Genomic DNA, 21,558 nt, shown 5'->3' on the forward strand with positions numbered 1-21,558 from the left:
GAAAAGTAAGTCATTATTATTTGCAAGCACTGAGTGTCACTTGTTGCTGTGGTTGAATGAAAAATAGCCGATTTTCATCTCTTACTATATTTTTAGGGCCATATTACTTCTTATTGTTTTCTTGGGTACTGGTTTTGCCTGATGAGTATTGTTTTAATATGTTCAATTGTATGGAATTCTTAAAAAAATTTACCAAATACTTCATACTAACTTAACCTGTTTAAGTCAATATTGTAACACTTCAAATCTAATCATTTAATTAATAACCTAACAATTCACATCTAAAGGCAGGGCATTGATGTCACCTATTTACCAATCTATTATTTGTCCCTTTTGAAACCCTAGGGAGTTATTTGTCATAACCTCAAACCCTGTTGATCAATTTAGCAATTTTCCCAAACTAAAACAAAGAAAACATAGAAACTAGAGACAATTGTTTCTTGATTGGCTGAAATTAATCAAGTATGGAATCATCAACCTTAGGAGCTCTAATACCTTTGTTAGGGTTTGTTTGGTGCCAAAAATCAAGAACCCAAGGATTTGATTCCTAGAACTACATCTCACTTGAAAGGAAAATACCAAGATACTAGTAAAAGATGAGAGATAAATTTTTGTATCCATAATTTAGGTTACACAAAACCGTGTGTGCTTCAATTAATAAGGACTTTGCAGATGATTAAATGCGCATGATGTGGTCAACTTGATCAGCTTGTCTTAAACTACTGTAATTAATACAATTCAAAGTCCTTTGGGCGGACTTACCTATTTGAAGCACCTGACCTCAATCTCCTTTTTCATTCTCTATCCAAATTTTATGGTATTCAAATTCTTTGAAATTCGGACGTCACAGAATTCAGGCAGGGAATGAAAGAGGGGATAAGTCCTTCCTTGCCCAAATGAGAATTCTAGGAGATCCCAATCTCTTTTTTAGCTTAGTTGACCAGTTGATTTTTAGTAATAGTTTTTCATCAAATTTAGCATATTCGTTGTATATCATCACTTCAAGAAAACTAAAAGCAGCTTCCCATTGTCGTAACATATGGCAGCTCAAACCAAGGAAGAAAACAATACAGCCGAACTCAGGGAACAAAGGAATCTGCAGGCCAGGCCAATTCTACCAAAAAGAGGACACACAGAACAACTTGAATTGGAACTTGTAACCATCACTGATCCCAAAAAGTCTCTTATCTTTCTTATGGCATTAACTATGTAGGTATTTTTAAGAGAAAAGGCTAATGATTCTTGTATATTATTTTAGTATACATCAAGTGTATACCAAGACACATCAAGTGTGAACAATGCATATGGGTCCCATATATACCAAGGTGACGTGCAAATAACACATCTTTTATATATATTGAAAGATATGAATGCTCTAATACAAAGTACGAGATACCCTGGTTGTTGTCTGACTCTGATCCAATCAAACCTAACTGCCACAAAGTTAAGCAGAGAGACAGAGGATGAGTGGAGCAGAGAAGGTGGTGTGCGTGACGGGAGCTTCAGGTTACATAGCTTCATGGCTGGTGAAGCTCCTTCTCCAACGTGGGTATACTGTCAAAGCTACAGTTCGAGACCCAAGTCAGTGCTCTCTCTCCCTCTGCTTTTTAATGGTATTAGACAATGTTTTGGCGCAATCTCAATTCTGGGTCAGCTTATTCTTTGCCTTAACGTGCCGTTTTGTAATGCTTTTGCTGTTTTGCAAAACTTTCTTAAAAAAAGCATTGTCAAACGAAAATTTTGGATCTCTAATGTGTTGTAATTACTTTCTTTTTTCTTTTCTCACGTTTGTTTGTCATGCAGTGCTTCATATTAATAAATTTAGCATTCCAATTGGTATTTCTGTGCATATATTCCACAGATGATCCAAAGAAAACAGAGCATTTACTTTCACTTGATGGAGCTAAAGAAAGACTTCAATTATTCAAAGCAAATTTAGTGGAAGAAGGATCTTTTGATTCTGTAGTTGATGGATGCCAAGGTGTTTTTCATACTGCATCCCCTGCTATTTTAGCAGCCAGTGACCCACAGGTTCATCCTGTGATATTATTTTTATTGCCTTATGCAATGTATAATCAATATATTATTCCAGTTTTTGCTGCCAATATGGTGGGTGAGTAGTTTGCTTTTTAATGATTTAAAACAACTTAATGGATCTCATGCAGCTCTCTTGATTTAGCAACCAGTGATTCTTCCAGTTCCAGAGCAAATATCTGCTTGTAGGAAGGATACACATGTCAATGATTTTACAAGATCTAATCAATTTTTATTTCTCACTTCAGCTTAAAGAACCAGAATGTTACATTTCCACAACATTGTCATCTGAAATTGCAGTTTTTCTTCATTACTGCAACCAATAAGTGCTGAAAGTAGTGCTCTTAGGTTCAATGTTAGACTGTTTCTAGAATCATGCACACGAGACATCAGAGAAGTTCTACTTTGTAATTCAAAAACATGATTAGCACATGATAAAATTGTCAAATAATTGTGCTTATGGATAGTTTAGTTCCACAAATGAATTCTTATGTGAGCTACTTTCATATTTGTTCTTATAATTCAGTCAGAACTAATTGATCCAGCAGTGAAGGGAACACTTAACGTTTTTAGATCATGTGCAAAAGCTGCTTCTATCAAGAGAGTGATTGTAACGTCTTCTCTGGCTTCAGTTATACGCAGCAGAAGACTTCTGTCCCCAGATGTAGTTGTCGACGAGACTTGGTTTTCCGATCCAGTTATGTGTAAGGAGTTGAAGGTGTGTATATGTGTCATTCCATAGATAAAATCTGTATTTCAAGTTTATCTTTACTAGGACTCTTACTGTCTTACAGTTTATCTCAAGATACTTGCAGTGAAAGATCTTGAGATATATAATCTCTTTAATTTATAGGACTAGCTTTGGTTGTGTATGTATGTGTATATATATATATATACCGGTGTATTTGCTGAGGAAACATTTGATCAGAATAGCAGCACAATTTATGTCAAACTCTGTGAAATTAGAATGTAATCATTGTATCTAGTTATGACTTTTATTTTCTTGAGTCAGATATAAATTTAATTATGAAATTTTTCTTGAATATAAATCGCATAGATTCCTGCATACTCTTAATCAGATCATACACATATTGCAGATATTGTTTTTTAGTCATACAATTAATTCCTTATGGACCAAGAGAGCATCTCTTATTTAAAGGTTTTGGATTTTTTCAGCTCTGGTATCAACTCTCAAAAACCTTAGCTGAGGAGGCTGCTTGGAAGTTTGCTGAAGAGTGTGGCATTGACTTGGTAGCAATAAATCCAGGCTTTTCCATTGGTCCCCTCATACAGCCAACTCCTACTTCTAGTATGAAGGTTTTTCTGGAGCTCATGAATGGTACTCTTTTGCAGCTAATGAGGATTGTGTATTCTGTTTCTTCCTAAAGAAATTATAAAGTGCATGCTTCATCACAATTTTAGAAAGAAAAATAGTGTGCAACTGATATAAAGAAGTGTTAAAAAAAGGTACTTTTTTTAGTTTTACTGCTTCAAATGTCTTATCTGATTAAAAGGTAGCATCTGGAAGCTGAATAAATTTAGAATTGCTCCAGTAAATTGTAGGCATTAGAACTTTTTGAATAAACTGTATCTTTGACTTTTGAATGATAAGTAACTGTTCTATAAAACTTTCTTTTTCCTGGGTATGTAAGTTTTATCAGACTTGCCAGTAAATGTAGCAAGGATTATGTATTTCCAATTGAAAGTGTATGTTGGCATGAAGGAATTTGCTCTCCTTCCATACAATTCTTTGCAGTTTTTTCTTCTTTTTTTTTCTTTTTTTTTTTTTTAAATTTTTTTTCTTTCTTGTGCGCAGGAAGTCTAGTGTTTCCAGATGGAATTTACAATTTTGTTGATGTTAGAGATGTTGCACATGCACATATTCAGGCATTTGAAACTCCTGCTGCCAATGGCAGATATTGTTTAGTGGGAAGTGTAATACACCATTCAGAGACTTGCAAGATATTGCACAAACTTTACCACCCGAGTTTCCACCTTTCTGAAAAGTGAGTGTTTTTTTACCTGCATGATACTGAATGTCCCTTACCGGTTCCATAGACAGAAGCAAACTAAATTCAATTTACATGCTTTATTGTGTATGCCATGTTATGTTTTGTGTGATTGTTTTCAACTTGTTCTTGTCCTTTGGGATGGTCAGTTGACTCACTTTACATCCAACATATTCTTAAACAGCATGATTCCTCAGCAACATTGTATTTCTTTTGAATTATACAATAATAACGCTAAGTCGCTATCTAAGTCATTACTTTGACTGTACTCTAGGGCAAGGGAGGGAGGGAGAGGAGATGTAGCAAACTTTAGGTAGAACTTATTCTTGAAAATCGGCTTGTAAAAGGAGGAGGAGGGTGCTAAGAGTTTATATACATACGATTAATATTGCATTTTACTACTGTGGGACACTTGGGATCACAACATTCCACCACGATTTCAAATCCAACGTCAACGGTAGTTCACTCTATTGACACCGACTTAATGATAACTATTTCTCTTTTAGCGGCTTTACTCACCTATAAGTATTCAATGGCTTAATACTATACACATACATAATACAAGATATGTTAATATAGCCTATAGGTCCATCCCCTCACCTCCTTTGGGGGACTCGGCTAAAAAGTTGCAACCCATTCAATTCCATACTTAACAAATTGCGTCCGATCACATACTCAACGTGGTGGCGGCTCTAATACCAAATATACAAACTTTAGGTAAAAATCACCATTAAAAACCAGCTTGCAAGGAAATGGTGCTCAAGAGCTTATATATACATGGTTAATTGATGTGGAATACTAAAGATTGTAACAGGAGGGTTGTTGAAAGATGGAGACAAATTATCATAAAACTGGCAGTGTTCTTTTTTCCTCTTTTTTTTATTTATTTATGGAATATACAAGGAAATGTTAATAGTATTAGATTTCTCTGGGTTATTTTGTTACAAGTATGACCCGGTGCCATAGATGCTGCATAACAACATGATCAGTTTAGTTAAGATTTTTTTTCTCATGCCAACTGTTCTGATACATCAAAAAATTGTAAGAAGAGTGACATTTTTTGTTTTTGCACTTTTGGCAGAGATGAAGATGACAAACCTTTACGTCCATTGCACAAGGTTTCCCAAGACAAAGCCAAAAGTTTGGGTATTAGCTTCATTCCTTTGGAAGTGAGTTTTAGGGACACTATTGAAAGCTTGAAGGAGAAGGGCTTCCTCACTGCCTGAATTATGTAGTTATAAGGGAACTGATGCAAATAAGTGCTAACAATTTGTGTATGCAGTATGCTCTTCTTTTTCATCATTTTGAACTTCATTTTGGTTGGATTTTGCTGGCCTTTGAATTGCTTGAATAATGAAAACTGTCAATCCAACTTGTGCTTCCCAAATTGCTCACCTCTAATGTCCTGACTTCAATTATTCAACTATTGCACAAGGGATTAATTCCAACATTCCAAGTATCTAGATTTTTTTTTTGATAAGTAATATAATTTCATTGAAAAAGTACATAGGGGTGTAACCCTACTAATACACATGAAGTATACAAGAAAATCTCATAATTAGAAAAAAATGACGAACAATGGTTCAAAAAGTTCAAAAAACTAGAAAAAATCAAACTATTATGAGCTGCTATCCATGCATAAAGGGCGTTGAATATAATCTTTTTCAACTCCGCCACCGATGTTCCTCTATCTTCAAAGTTCCGTGCATTCCACTCTCCAAATACACCACATTAAACATAAAAGAGTCGACATCCAAACTCCCAAAATGTCAACACCTCACCTGACCTCCCCAAATCATCAACAAGTCTCTTACCGTTCAAAGCATAATCCAAACCACACCAAACAAATTACACACTGAGTATCTAGATTTTAGACATAAGTCCTTGAAAACCCGTTTCAACGTTCTAATTCTTCTTCCAATATTTCAGTTTCCTTTGTATTAGGCAATTCTTAATTGTGCATTGTGTTGTAGCACATTGCTGCAGGTATACAAATAGCTGTCATTGCTGTTGAATCTTGCGGCAAAACTTTTTCCCATCGAGAAACTCAAGACAGGTTGGATATACACACCAAAGAAAAAAGCCAGAACCTGCTCCAACAAAATTTAGCAAGCACTCATTATGAACGTATTCCCCGAGATGAAAGTTTTTAGCAAAGTCACATTCTTATCTATTTTTCTTTCACTAAAGTTTCCCCGAGATGAACGTATTCCCACTAGAAACTAAATTATCTGAAGACCAACTCATCCGACACGTGTTGATCTGTGGATCATGCAAAACCCAGGCAAGTCTCGTGTGTGATAATCTGACCCGGGTCAGGATGCCCTGACGGAGGGTGAGACTCTAAAGACCTGCAACCAAAAGCATTCCAATGGACCTCTTAAGGATATTCTAATACATTTTACCCAAGGATAAGTTGTTGTTTTGTTCCTTTTAATAGGCAATAAATTCATTAAAAAAAATAAACAAATACGGTACAATAGGACCTCCAAAACTTATGATCTAAAATCAAGGAGATTAATGAATTTTTCTAAGTACTGCAGATGTTAAGGAATGGAAGTCATTACTAAGATTAGTTATGATAAGAACATACATTTTTTAAGAAATGACAATTATTTTCTAGATTATTTAACAAATCAATGATGACAGGTGCCTTTGGGACATATATCGGGATCTCCAAGGCCCCATATGGTAGAGAAAGGAACATTCCAACAACTTGAGATTTTAGTCGCAGATAAGAATGAAAATGAAAAGCTTGATTACATTTGCTTGAAAAGCTTGAGATTTTAGTCCCCTTCTTTGGTTCGTAAAACCTAGGCTCCTAGGAAATTAAAGAAACTGCTGAGCACCACACCCACAAATGAGAGAGAGAGAGAGAGAGAGAGAGAGAGAGAAGCCCAGAATAGAGTATTTATCAAGAAAATGTTTTCATAGATGATGAAAGTGCCAAAATGTCTACAGGTGGGAATGGGGTTATGAAATAAGGGACCGAAGTGCTAAGGATAGAAGCCTACCCGAACAGCCCTCAGCCGCCACTACAACACACAAACCCTACTCTACAGCTTCAGCCACTCTTGGAGACAGCATACAAACCCTAGAGCCGTCAGCCATGATTCAAGGAAGACTTCCTAAACTAAACAGCAGAATATCCGCACCATATCAGACCTACAACGGCTAGCACACCTCCGGATCCTCTCTTTAATTCTATCTCTCTCAAACGGCTATATTGCCTTTAGGACAAGATACCACTAACCATACTTAGACTATGTATTTATAGAATAGAACCTTTGTAACTATAGACTGCCATACACGGCACCATGTAATACTTCTATATATACTATATCAATACCAAGACCTAGGCATTAAGTGCTTAAGGCTTTTTACCCTAATACTCTTTAAGTTTACACAAAGTAGGAAAGATGACCTTATCTCTCTCTCTCTCTCTCCCTCTCCCTCTCTGTCTCTCTGCCTCTCAAATCTCATAAAAAAATCTCTCTCTCTTGGTTTCTACTTTTTGACTAAAAGTTTCGTAAAACTTGGGAAATAAGTCGAGCGAAAGACAACAATGTTGTTTCTTGTCATTCATGTTTTTTGTCATTCATGATTCCCCCCTCAAAGTCTTGTCTTTCCGAACGTTACTTTGCTTTTTTTAAAATCAGCATTAAACTGATTTTAAAAGTATCGTGACATTTGAGAGCAGATAAAAAAAAGACAATAATCGTTCTTACAGCATTACTTGTATTAAAATCCTCTCCATTATCTATTTTGTGATCAAAATTTAAAATAAGTATATTTCACAAGAAAAATATTAGATTTACAACACCAATACAACAACTGTACAACAATCCCTCACATGAGAATGGGTCCCACATACTGGGGCCCACCCTCATGTGAGGGGTTGTTGTGCAGTTATTATATTGGTGTTGTACCAGAATCAAATCTCATTTCACAATGTACATAATATATCACATTAATAATTTTTTTTTAATGACATATTAGTATACACATCATGTACATCATTAGCTGTACTTATTTTAAAATCTTAATCAAAATCATGTGCTTCTAACTTTCTTCAAATTCTGATCACAAAGGATAATGATGCAGACCAATCTTGATATAAAGTCTTGCCGAAACTATTAAGAAACTACAAAAGAGAGGGAGTACTTTTGCTCCCCATTATGGGAAATTTCTCTTGACCAAAGCAAGATGGAGAATAGTGTAAATTGAAAACTTGCACACCAAGGGCAAGGAGATCAAGATTGATCTCTTTGTTTATTGATTTTTTTATTTTTTTATTTTTAAAAAGAAAAGGAGATGGACACTTAGATGCGTCCATCCATGTAAAGTGATTGGCCAAGACTACATCACATTACCAATCACATGGATTTTCAATTGGAGTGGGAAAAAAAATATTCAGAACTTTAAGCAATGCCCATATGAATTGTACAGCATCAACAACCATTATCTCATATAATATTTCTTTATGTGCATAAAAGATACTAGAAAAACAAATCTGCTTTCTTCTCTTTGTGTGAAAATAATATAGGACTATAAAGGACCTTAGAAGCTTGGTGACGGGCAAAACTAAGATTATTCTAGCAGAATATTATACCAACAGAAGCTAAGAATTGAAGATTGAAAATGAACTCAGAAAGAAAGAAAATAAGAAATATGAAAGAGAAAAACTTTAGTTGTCCCAAATAAGCAACCAGATAAATAATTCTGAAAAACTGAACTTTAATTGATATTTCAAAACTAAATTCAAAATAATGGAGACATGCCTTTACATTGGCTAACTTTGAGTACTTTCCAAGCAAAATACTTAGAGAAAAAAAAAATAATATTCATAATCTTTGAGATAAAGCAAAATACTTATAGAGAAAGTAAAAAGATATTATTTTAAAGATAATTTTCCAAATATATATTACGCACGATTCTTTACATTTTTTGTAGTTCCTCTTTATTAAGATATTCCAATACTATTAATTCAAACAACACAACTACTAATTCAAATTCAAGCTTACACCTTGAGTCTAAAGGGAGATATTAGATATATTCTGAATATTTGCTTGATATAATCTAATATTATATTTTTTAGTTCGGGTCAATTTGTGTTTCTTTATATAAGTTGATTTAGGTTTATTTGTATATGTCGATTTATTCAACTATAAATAGGGACTTATGTATGATAAACAATTAAGTTAATAAGACACAATGTAGTTCTAAAGGGCTATTAAGAGTGATAAACCCATACCGAACCACCCGTAATTTTCTTATGTCTTTTCTTTCTTGTTTTCATTTTTATTCTCGTATTTTAAATTCCTAAAAATATGATAAAAACAGGTAGCCGCCATTTCCTTGGTGCGCAAGTTCTAAGTTTACTCATTTTCTCCACCGTTGCTTTGCTCATCTCGATTTCATAATTGTTTTAGTTAAACTTTAAACCTTTCTTATCTGTATGAAGGTTTAAACTTTAAACTTTAAACCTTGCCAAGCAAGTACTTAAAAAAAAAGACGTGCCAAGCAAGGAGGAATTTCCCCAGGAAAATGATAAAATCACAACCCCTTTGCACAACTCTCTCACAACCCCACTCACAATGGTGTAGAGCCCACACACATGGGCCCCACACTATTGTGAGTGGGGGTTGTAAGGGAGTTGTGATGGGGTTGTAACCCAATCATGTACCATTTCCCCATCATGGGACCAAAAGGTACGATATGCCCTCTCTTTTGTTAGTTTCTTGTCAGTGTGGAAAATTCTTTCACTTTATATATATATATGTGGATTAAATATAAAAAAGTTCTTATAACTAACAATTGGTTTTAAAATAGTTCAATAAATTTTTAAGTGTGTTAAAGTGATCATTCAAATTGTAAAGATATATCAAAATGTCACTTATTATTATTTGTTTTTCCTATAATAACCTAATCCTCTAAAAAAAAAAAAAAAAAAAAAAACATTTTTAAACAAAAAAAGAAAAGAAAAAAAAAACTAAGAGTGGACTAATAAAAAAATGTAAACTAGTCTATGTAATTGGCATAAATTACAAATCGTTTTCTCTGATATCAAAATTAATTTAAAGATTCTTGTAGTTGGCTTAATTTAAAGATTGTTTCTTAGAGTCAAATTCTGTAAAAAAAAATTTGACAGATTATGTTAAGCGTAATGTCAACACCAATAAGATGGCGATACGTGTCAATTATAATAAAAAAATTTAAATCTATTAAAAATATAAATAAATAAAACTTAAAAATTATTTTTTAAAACAAAAAATTGAAAAGAAAAAAAGAGGTGGCTGCCAGTTGGGGTTGATTCTTTTAAAATTTGACAGATTTTATTAGGTGTCACGTCAACGCCAATAAAATGGCAACACCTGCCATTCTTAATAAATAAATAAATAAAAAATTTATTAAACTAAAAATATTATTATTATTATTATTATTATTTTTTTTTAAAAAAAAAAATCGCAAAATAAAAAGGGCTGTGACTTTGCTGCCACGACATGAGAGATCGAGACTTTGACCTGACCTTTGCTCGTCAACGACATGAGAGACCGAGACTTTGAGGGAGGAATCTAATTAATAAAGAAACACGAATGTCGACAAGAAACAACGTTTGTCATTCCCTCAACTTATTTCCTCAGTTACTTACAAAAAAAAAAAAAAAAAAAAACGAAAAAAACAACTTATTTCCTCAGTTACTGACAAAAACAAAAAAACTTGTTTCCTTAGTTTTACGAAGCTGTTGGGTCCAAAAAGTGGAAACCCAGAGACCAAGTTTTGGAATTGTTTAATGATCGACAATCATCTCTCTGTCTCTCTCTCTTTGTCTCCCTGCTCTTGTCTATAAATAGGTTGCTTCTCTCACAGTTCTCTCTGTGCTCTGCTTTCAGGTGATCGATACTTCTTCTTAATTCTCAGTTCATTTCTTTTACTTACACTAGCTTGTACGTGCTTTCCCTTTTGTAAATTGTATATACATGCAACTGTTATGGGTTGGAATAACAGTTAGCTTTCATTCATTTCTTGAAGGTGTTAAGGATTTGCAACTACTAGTCTACTACTGGAGGTGAAACAAATTAAGTTCTGAAATTCTCGTATCATTTATTATCATGGACATCACAGCGTTACACTTTGGGTATCAGATTTCGAAAGAAACTTTTTCTGTGCTCTGGACACAGGAAGATGTTTATGTCAGTTTTGATCTGAATAGGAGAAAGATGTTCTTCTTTCTTTCTTATCTCTCTGAAGAACACAAGCTCGAACTCTGCTTTGACAGCATTTGGCAGATTAAGCTGCATCGACCACGTGGCCAAGCTACAATGTTTCTTCTCATCCAGGTTTGTTTGTTGCTTAATTAATTAATTACTAATACCATTTCTATGATTTGCTGCATGCCTCCACGCTTTCTCAACTTCAAACCATGCATTTTCTTGTTTGGACAAAATTAGATTTTAATTAGCAGATACATTAGTTTACATTATTCGATGTTAATGAATTGCAGAATATACCGGGAATGAATTTTGTAAATCTGAGTGTGTTTGTAGGCTATGGGAAAAAGATGGAGATTATATATCTCCGTTTAAATTTCCGTAAAAAAATTAAACGTAATCCACATATTTACTTTCGGGTGTTGACATGTGTCATTGGATTAAAAAAACTGAAAATAAAAAATGTTTTAAAAATTAATAAAAAATTAAAAATAATAAAACTTTAAATATATATATATATATATATTAAAAACTTATAAAAAAAAAAAAAAAAAGGTGGCTCGGTCTGGGGCGGCCCAACCACCCGTGGCCATGAGGGTGGTTCGCCACCCCAAAGAGAAAATATAGAAAATGTGAGATGGGATTTAGTAGATGAAGGAGATAGTAATTAAGACCTGTCACTTGTTTAGGAAAACACGCAGAGCAGCAAATAAGCTTTCTCTGTACGCATCGTTGTTTCAATGAGAATACATGCAAAGCAAACAAGTAGTACAGCAGGCAGTTCATCCATCAATGATGGGTTAGTGTGGGTTGATCCACTGATGAGCTGTCGTAGAGTCTATCTTGAATTTTCTTTTTCGTGGGTCAAAAAAAAAAAAACCCTGAGCACTGTTGGAAAAGGTAAGATTTTTTAGAGTATATTTGATTATCACATTTATGGTAATGTAATCTAATCTAATTAGACCATCATCAAATCCCACTTCTCTGCAGATTTTTTTTTTTGGTGTGTGTGATTGTTGGTGTTGGTAGACATGTTCATGTAGAGTGAAGCTTTTAGCGTTTAAGTAGCTGCATAATAGATCTTGAAGGGGAATGAATTTTTCATTCAAAGAATGTGGAGCAGCCACCGAGATTTTTAGGTTTCACTCCATATTGATGTTCATTTCTATAGCTTGTTGGTTTGCCAATTCAATTACGTACTTGAATAAAATTTCTGTTTTCACATGATCTCAACTTGTTCATGATCTCACGTCAACATTGTATAACTTCATTGCTTTGAAATGCTATTGGGAAAGCGTCCTATCTTCTTTTGAATATGTAGAAATTGCTCTGATTTATGTGACAGTGAATTTTTTTTATCAGTTTTTCTTAACAAAATCGTCTTTCTATTGCCAGTTACTTGGTGCTCCTAAGATTTATAAGGAAGATGTCTCTTATGCTAATGGTTATCAGTGGCACCGACAAGTTGATTTCACTCCATCTTGTCGCATTGGCCAATCTTCTACTCTATGTTTGGAGCTTCCACATGAGGGTCAGCTCCCAAACTTTCTGCCCTATGAAGAAAATGAAGGCCAATTTGTTCTTCTGGAAGGATCTAATTTCTCCTGCAATTCAGGTCTTGTCCCCATTGTGAATCCACCCCCAGGGTTCAACTTGCCATATAAAATCTTGTTCAAGATCAACTCTTTAGTTCAGAGTGGGTGTCTTCCTGGGCCAGCAATTGATATCAATTTTTGTCGGTTGGTCGATCCTGAGAGAATAAAACTCGAGTATATAGAGAGTGCCTTGGAAAAACTGCATCATTTAAAAGACTGCTGCTTTGAGCCTGTAAGGTGGCTTAGTGAGCAGTATAAAAGATACGCCACGGGTAGGCAACTTCCAACACCTCCTGCTATATCTTTAGATGATGGATTGGTATATGTACACAGGGTTCAAATAACTCCATCAAAAGTATATTTCCGTGGTCCAGAGGTGAGCCTCTCCAATCGCATCTTACGCAATTATCCTCAAGATATTGATAATTTTCTTCGCGTATCTTTTGTTGATGAGGACTTGGACAAACTGCACTCAACAGTCTTATCTCCTCGAGCATCTTCTAAAAATGAGGACGACAAGCGAACTAGCATTTATGAGAGGATACTGTCCACTCTAAGAAACGGCATAGTTATTGGTGATAAGAAGTTTGAGTTTCTTGCCTTTTCAAACAGTCAATTGCGCGAAAATTCTCTTTGGATGTTTGCTTCAAGAACTGGTCTTACTGCAGCAGACATCAGGGAGTGGATGGGCGATTTTCGTGCAATAAGGAATGTGGCAAAATATGGTGCCAGACTGGGCCAATCTTTTAGCTCCTCCAGGGAAACTATGCACGTTGACGGCCATGAAATTGAGATGATTCCTGATGTAGAAGCTAAAAGGCCTCTAACCACATATTGTTTCTCTGATGGTATAGGGAAGATATCTGAAGAATTGGCTTGCGAAGTGGCTTCAAAATGTGGCTGCAGAGGTTCGGTTCCATCTGCATTTCAGATTCGATATGGTGGGTATAAAGGTGTTGTTGCTGTGGATCCAACATCCTCGATTAAGCTGTCATTGAGAAAGAGCATGTGTAAGTACAATTCGCAGAACACAACCCTGGATGTTTTGGCATGGAGCAAGTATCAACCTTGTTTTCTCAATCACCAAATTATCACTCTTTTGTCTTACCTCGGGGTTAGTGATCAAGTTTTCGAAAAGAAGCAAAAGGAGACAGTAGATCAACTAAATGCTATATTAACAGATCCGTTGAGTGCACGGGAGGCACTGGAGTTTATGTTCCCAGGAGAGATACCAAACATTCTGAAGGAAATGCTAACTGTTGGTCACAAGCCAGATGAAGAACCATTTCTTTCGATGATGCTACAAGTATTACGTGCATCTACATTGATGGACTTGCGGCAGAGAGCAAGGATATATATTCCAAATGGAAGATCTATGATGGGATGTCTTGACGAAACCAGGACATTGAAATATGGCCAAGTATTTGTGCAGATTTCTCGTTTTAGTAAGCAGCTCGCTAGCGATCCCTCGCTCAAGTTTAGTGCCAACAATTCAGACGCAAATAATTTTATTTTTGAGGGCAAGGTTGTTGTCGCTAAAAACCCTTGTCTATATCCAGGAGATGTGCGTGTTCTAAGGGCAGTTAATGTGCCAGCTTTGCAGCACATGGTGGATTGTGTTGTTTTTCCGCAAAAGGGAAAGAGGTAAGATTGTGATATCCCATAATAGATACTTCTAAAGCATGAAATCCTTTTAATATGTGCACACACACCCACAAAGACACAAACATACACAGTCAAATTGAGTTTACACATAATCCTAATTCACCATAAAATTCAGCATATCCTACAAATCTGTATATCATGTGATCTATTGCTATGATATTTTGTGTAATCTATATATGTTTGTTATTTAAACAGACCTCACCCAAATGAATGTTCGGGGAGTGATTTGGATGGAGATACATACTTTGTCTGTTGGGACCCTGATCTTATTCCTCGTCAGCAAATTAAACCAATGCATTACATCCCAGCACAAACTGTGCTAGTCGATCATGATGTTACAATAGAGGTACTACTCAGTCGCAATTTGATTTGTTCCTCCATATGTTCTTTTTGCCACCATAATTGATGTACCCATAAAAATGCAATGTAAAAGTAAGGTATGATAGCTCCTCAAAACACAAAAACAGTTTTCACTTTTATGTCACGTCAAAACATTTTTTTCAAACCAAAAACAAAAAACATCCTCGGATATCTACAAAGGGATAATGCACTGCATAAATACATAATATGTAAGGCATTCATAAGAAACTTTTTAATCTGTTGAACTCTTGAACTAGGCTTTTGCCCCCATTAAATTTTTCATAGCCTTTTTTTTTTTTTTTTTTGTCTTCTAAGATTCTCATTTATCTTTCATATGTATCCATCCCGTTTGCAACAAATTCCTTCTATACCTTGCATATTAAATAATGTTACTTCTTTGCTACAGGAAGTTCAAGAGTATTTTCCAAAGTACATGGTCAATGACAATTTAGGAATCATTGCTAATGCCCACAAAGTCTTTGCCGATTGTGAGCCTTGTGGGGCAATGAGTGATAAATGCATTAAGCTTGCAAAGAAACACTCAATTGCTGTTGACTTCCCCAAAAGTGGCGTGGCAGTCGAAATACCATATTGGCTGCGTCCCAAAAAGTATCCAGATTTCATGGAAAAGCCTGATTATATAAACACCTATGAATCACAATCTGTGATCGGAAAGCTTTTTCGAAAAGTGAAAGACATTGTATCGTGCACTAGCCCTATAAATCCCTTCACTCGGGAAGTAGCAAAGCAGTATTATGATCTCGATATGAAAGTAGATGGCTTTGAGGAATACATCAGTGATGCTTTCGATTACAAAAGTAAATATGATTCCAAGTTGGGAAATTTAATGGACTATTATGGGATCGAAACAGAAGCCGAAATACTCAATGGCAACATCTTAAAAAGCTCAAGTTGTTTCAATAAGAGGAGGGATACGGAAGCAATTAATTACGCGGTGAAGTCTTTGAGAAAGGAAGCTAGGACTTGGTTCAACAAGGGTTTGATTGACTCAGATTCTGACTCGGATGTTGTAGATGCAAAAGCATCAGCCTGGTATCATGTTACTTATCATTATAGTTATTGGGGTCGCTACAATAAGGGAATGGATGGAGCTCATTTCCTTAGTTTTCCATGGTGCATCGGGGACAAGCTTCTCCAGATCAAGAGGAAGGCTTCACTTATGTCATCTCTGGAGCATCATTTCAGTCATGGACTGCATTTGGATTGAGATGTTTACCATCTCATGTAGAAAACGTTAATTATAGTCTTTGTAACCTAAGTATGTGATCATAGAAACAGTTAGATGTTTGCTACTATTTTACATTTGCTTACTGTCATTGGTATATGTTTGTGATCAAACCTATGCTCCAGGCAGATGTTTGGGGCCAGGATAAGTTGTAATTTCTGTTGTAAAATAGATATGTGGTTTGTATCTTGTTATCTTATTCTTCAACATAAGAGCTCTATCTATTATCTTCTGCTCACTAAAATCTGGTTTCTAAACATTTGTCAGCATCAATGGTATGCCATTTAGATGCTTTTATGACAGTTAATCTCTGCTACTTCTTTCTGCCACTGGTCCACAAGTTTAATCCAATATACTTCTCTTTAATCCAATATCCAATATACTTGCTTACTGGTATTCCTTTTTCTTTATTTTTGTGCATTTTTCTTTAAACTCTGTACTGTTTGAATCAATTTACACAAGCAAAAAATAAAGTCATGCATGATTTGATGATACAATTGCTCCAAAAATCAAGTCTAAAACCTTTACTTCGGTGGGAAAGGTCAAGCCCTAGCTCACAAGATAGAGGAACTTGTAGATAACACTATTTCATTTGTGGTTTCTTTTTCAAGAATGGAATTATAATTCTTCCAATAAAGTTCTCGAAATTCTATGAAATCAATTATAAACCTAGTCTCACCTAATAAGGAACCAATATGGGACTTAACACCCATGCAACACCTTTACAATCCACCCACCTAATATGGACTAACTTTCTGGGGTATTACATGTTACAACCATCTACATCCATGTTCTAGTACTTTTGCCATTTACGGATTGGTCAATAGGTGACATCAATGCCCCACCTTTAGATTTGAAATGTTAGAAAATTAATTAAATGATTAAATTCACCATCTCTTATGAGCTTAAGCTTTTGGAAGAAGTGGTGATTTAACATGGTATCATCGCAGAGGTTTTGAGTTCAAATCCCGACTCTGCAGTTTACCTATTTTAATTAATTATTCCACGTGTTGGGACTTACTTATTGAGGAAGTGTTTGAACCCGCACATGAAAATGAGTGTTGGAATACTAATTAAATACTTATCAACTGAAGCTTTTGGGACAAGTGACAAATTAACAAAAAGAAACAAGAAAAAATAAGTTCATCATCATTTTCTACAACTGCAGCTTTTCAAACTGTTGCTCTAATTCCAACTTATCCAACTTCTAGTTGGTTTGCCTGAAAACATGTAAAGTACAGGTCTGAAGTTCTACTGTACACATCACTGATATGATTCAGACAAATTTTGTGCAACATGATTATCTTTTTGATGGATTAACTTCATGAAACTGTTCATGTAAGGGCTACTTCCCTTTCTGCTTTCATATTTCAGGCAGAATTAATTGATTCAGCCGTGAAGGGAACAATCAACGTTCTTAGATCATGTGCAAAAGTTCCTTCTGTCAAGAGAGTGATTGTAACATCCTCAATGGTTGCAGTCGCATATAATGGAAAACCTCTGACCTTTGATGTGGTAGTTGATGAGACCTGGTTTTCAGATGCACTTTTTTGTGAGAAATTGAAGGTGTGTGCTTTATGTTAAGTTCTTATTACTTCTCATCTCTTTGCAAGTTATTCTCCTTACTTTATCACTATAAAGTATCTTACATACTATGCTTTTGAAGATTCTGATACCGGTTATGTCTAAATAATGACCCTACAAACATAAGAGAGTATCAGTAATGCCATTTTTGTTTGACATTTCTGCTGGTGTGCTGGATCCAACAGTACAAAACAAGAGTACTCCTTTAATTCTGTATCCATCTATTGTTCTCAACATTCTTTTCTTTTTCTTGGCTAGGATGTTCTTAACCTCTGTTATGGAACAGAAGTAGCTCTGAACTTGTTATGCCTCTTGTTTAAGATATTTGTATTGTTATCTTGCTTTTTCATCTTTACTTCTGTTTTAGCTTTCAACTACAGAATCAGTAAGCATATTACCATATTCAGCTCCTATGCCTCTTTTTGGTTCTTCTAGTTAGAATCCTGTCATACATAGGATAAATCCATTCATAATGAAAAACTACCTGACCCTTCATTAATAGTAAACATCGTGCTATGTTAAATATAAGATAGATCAATCTTTAATTGGTTAATTTGATCGAAACTATTACTAAGTTTGAAATAAATACATCAGATATTTGATTCATGTTGATGGAGATGGATAATGACAATGGTACAGTTTGTCATAATAAAGTTGTACTAATCTCTACCAAGTGTTACAGAGTTTCTTTCAAGCCAAATAGTTTTGGCTTGGATTGACTGGAAACTTGAAGAGCTTAATCTGCATCCACAATGTTCATTAGATGTAAACATTAAATTTGATTCTTTTTATCTTTTTCTATTTCAGAGTTGGTATATAGTTTCAAAAACTTTAGCTGAGGAAGCTGCTTGGAGATTTGCAAAAGAGAACGAAATTGACTTGGTTACAATAAATCCAAGGTTTGTTATTGGTCCTCTTTTACAACCAACTCTTAATTTTACCACGGAGGAGATTCTGAAACTTATAGATGGTACTCTTTACTCTTGAGCAACTAGTTCCTATTTTATTTAGTGATTAGAAAAGCATATCCCAGAAATTTAGAACCACCTTAACATGAGTATCTTAAGAAATCTAGGTATTAATGTATCCAAGTAAATTTTTTCTACTGAGCATTAATCTATCAGGCTTCTACACTTCCAGCTGATAGAGTGAGTAGGATTTGTTTCCCTTTCTGCTTGATCTTTATGAACACAAGTTACTATCTTCATTACCTAAAAGAAAGAAAGAAAAAAGAAACAAAAATTGTTTTTCTCTTTTGTTTCTGGAAAAGGCTTCTGATTGAGGGAAACCTATTTTCAGTGGAAAGAAAAAGTTAATCTCATTATACAGCTTAGGGATGTACCTAATGATGACTACTAATCAACTAATCTCTCACATATCCCACTTAGCTTCTGCCAAAAAATGGATTTAATTACCTGCTTTTGGTGAATCAGTAAATTGCCAAATGAAAAACTAGCAAGACTGCATATTTGACTTTAGTGGGAGTAAAATTCTAATTTTCTTCTGCAACAACATTATATCTAATTCTTGACAGTTGAGGCTTTTATGCATGCAGGAGCTCAAACATTTCCCAATCCATTCTATAGATTTGTTGATATTAGAGATGTTGCAAATGCACATATTCAAGCACCTGAAGTTCCTTCAGCCACAGGCAGATATTGTTTAGTTGAAATCGTTATACACTGTTCTGAGGTTATGAAGATTTTGCAGAAACTGTACCCCACTTTTTGCCTTCCTGAAAAGTAAGTCATTATTATTTGCAAGCACTGAGTGTCACTTGTTGCTGTGGTTGAATGAAAAATAGCCGATTTTTATCTCTTACGATATTTTTAGGGCCATATTACTTCTTATTGTTTTCTTGGGTACTGGTTTTGCCTGATGAGTATTTCTAAATTTCTGTCCATATAGCATTTTCTTTTCTTTCTTTCTTTTTTTTCTACTCAGCTTTTGTGATTTGTGTAGTATTAATTTGCGTTTACAATGCTAGGCTTGAAAGTTGGGGTCTATCACTGTGATATTTATTATCCATGAAATATGATCTACAATTTCTGACTCATAACTGTAATTGAGCAATTTGATTTTCTATCTTCGGGAAGACATCACATCTATCCCTTACCCTTAATTTAGCTTGCCAATACTCATTGATTTATTAAAAGATCCATTTGTTTTCATTATTTAATCACCAGAAATAGGGGGATGGTTCTAAAGTTTTTCTTGCATTTATGACTTAATATTCAACAATACTGCTTTTTGTCAAACTATTGATTTTCAAGTAGTCAGCTTGTTTCCTGATACAACACAAAATTCTGAGAAAGTTGGCGTGTCTTTTTCATTCATGGCAGATGTGATGACAAGCCTTCCATGCCAAGATATCAGGTATCCAAGGAGAAAGCAAAAAGTTTGGGTATCGACTTCATTCCTTTGGAGGTGACTCTTAGGGACACTATTGAAAGCTTGAAGCAGAAGGGGTTCCTCTGTTTCTGAACAATTTTAATGATCGGGTAGTGATGCAAATAATTGTGAACAAACTGTGTTTTCCCTTCAAATATGAATGTCGCGATGAGTGAAAACCATATTAATTCTAGAAGAAATATTGATTAATTAGTTATTACGGAAACGGATTTGAAATGGAGAGGAGTCGGTTAATTCATTTTAGAGGGGTAAACGGATCCTCTCCAAGGCTGTTTGAATACCTGTCAGACTAAATGGGATCGAGTGCCCTCTCATACATGCATTATGGGCAGCTCTGACACTTGCATACCCCGGGAGTAGGGATAACCCACATGTTTCAAGTGACAATGGTAAAAGAGTTTCTATGGCAAACCCCACCAAAAGTCACAGCTAGAATACTTAGCAGTTTAAGAGTAGTTCAACTCTAATGACAAACTTGTAGCTTCCCTTCTACCTTGGAGACTCAGTGCCCCCAAATTGCACAAATTGCACCTGAAATTTCAATCGAATTAGCTTTAGTTGCTAGAGCTCAAGTGTTTGGCATTAGTTTTTAGAAAAACCATATGTAGAGGGAGGTGCAGTGCAACACCTGCTATCTTCAGGTGAAACTCAACAGGTTCAAAATGCAACTAGGTAAGTTTATGAGAGATTAAAAACAAAAAAGTCATGGCTCACATATATTGTTTTAATATGTTCAATTGTATGGAATTCTTAAAAAAATTTACCAAATACTTCATACTAACTTAACCTGTTTAAGTTAATATTGTAACACTTCAAATCTAATCATTTAATTAATAACCTAACAATTCACATCTAAAGGCAGGGCATTGATGTCACCTATTTACCAATCTATTATTTGTCCCTTTTGAAACCCTAGGGAGTTATTTGTCATAACCTCAAACCCTGTTGATCAATTTAGCAATTTTCCCAATCTAAAACAAAGAAAACATAGAAACTAGAGACAATTGTTTCTTGATTGGCTGAAATTAATCAAGTATGGAATCATCAACCTTAGGAGCTCTAATACCTTTGTTAGGGTTTGTTTGGTGCCAAAAATCAAGAACCCAAGGATTTGATTCCTAGAACTACATCTCACTTGAAAGGAAAATACCAAGATACTAGTAAAAGATGAGAGATAAATTTTTGTATCCATAATTTAGGTTACACAAAACCGTGTGTGCTTCAATTAATAAGGACTTTGCTGATGATTAAATGCGCATGATGTGGTCAACTTGATCAGCTTGTCTTAAACTACTGTAATTAATACAATTCAAATTCCTCTGGGCGGACTTACCTATTTAAAGCACCTGACCTCAATCTCCTTTTTCATTCTCTATCCAAATTTTATGGTATTCAAATTCTTTGAAATTCGGACGTCACAGAATTCGGGTAGGGAATGAAAG

The 21,558-nt window shown here is 34.9% G+C and overlaps 3 protein-coding genes and 1 long non-coding RNA gene across 7 annotated transcripts in view; 3 read left to right on the forward strand and 1 right to left on the reverse strand.

The window, feature by feature from the left end:
* Positions 1 to 1,402: 1,402 nt before the first annotated feature.
* LOC133879623 (phenylacetaldehyde reductase-like) lies at positions 1,403 to 5,430 on the forward strand. 4 transcript variants are annotated; one of them, XM_062318258.1, is made up of 6 exons: positions 1,403 to 1,613; positions 1,862 to 2,031; positions 2,561 to 2,752; positions 3,211 to 3,373; positions 3,851 to 4,040; positions 5,125 to 5,430. In XM_062318258.1, exons 1-6 carry the CDS (start codon positions 1,520 to 1,522, stop codon positions 5,267 to 5,269), a joined length of 954 nt encoding a protein of 317 aa, XP_062174242.1. In that variant the 5' UTR covers positions 1,403 to 1,519; the 3' UTR covers positions 5,270 to 5,430. The 4 variants fall into 4 exon arrangements, with proteins under 4 accessions (XP_062174242.1, XP_062174241.1, XP_062174243.1 ...); XM_062318257.1 differs by having other exon boundaries at positions 1,403 to 1,581; XM_062318259.1 differs by having other exon boundaries at positions 1,403 to 1,581; positions 3,211 to 3,343.
* Positions 5,431 to 5,524: 94 nt separating this feature from the next.
* Positions 5,525 to 21,558, reverse strand: part of LOC133879626 (DNA polymerase zeta processivity subunit) — a 30,455-nt gene continuing 14,421 nt past the window's right edge. The window contains exon 6 of the mRNA XM_062318265.1: positions 5,525 to 6,133. The gene's annotated coding sequence lies outside the window, so the exon portion shown is untranslated. The remainder of the gene's footprint in view (positions 6,134 to 21,558) is intronic.
* On the forward strand, positions 11,087 to 16,289 carry LOC133879621 (probable RNA-dependent RNA polymerase 1). Its single transcript, XM_062318255.1, has 4 exons — positions 11,087 to 11,383; positions 12,650 to 14,493; positions 14,710 to 14,860; positions 15,281 to 16,289. Exons 1-4 carry the CDS (start codon positions 11,156 to 11,158, stop codon positions 16,100 to 16,102), a joined length of 3,045 nt encoding a protein of 1,014 aa, XP_062174239.1. The 5' UTR covers positions 11,087 to 11,155; the 3' UTR covers positions 16,103 to 16,289.
* LOC133879627 (uncharacterized) lies at positions 16,446 to 19,440 on the forward strand. Its single transcript, XR_009902127.1, has 4 exons — positions 16,446 to 16,513; positions 17,495 to 17,686; positions 18,512 to 18,603; positions 19,260 to 19,440. It is a non-coding gene; the product is annotated as an uncharacterized LOC133879627 (long non-coding RNA).

The sequence above is a fragment of the Alnus glutinosa genome, chromosome 10 (assembly GCF_958979055.1).
Source record: "Alnus glutinosa chromosome 10, dhAlnGlut1.1, whole genome shotgun sequence".
In the NCBI taxonomy this organism is placed as follows: Eukaryota; Viridiplantae; Streptophyta; class Magnoliopsida; order Fagales; family Betulaceae; genus Alnus; species Alnus glutinosa.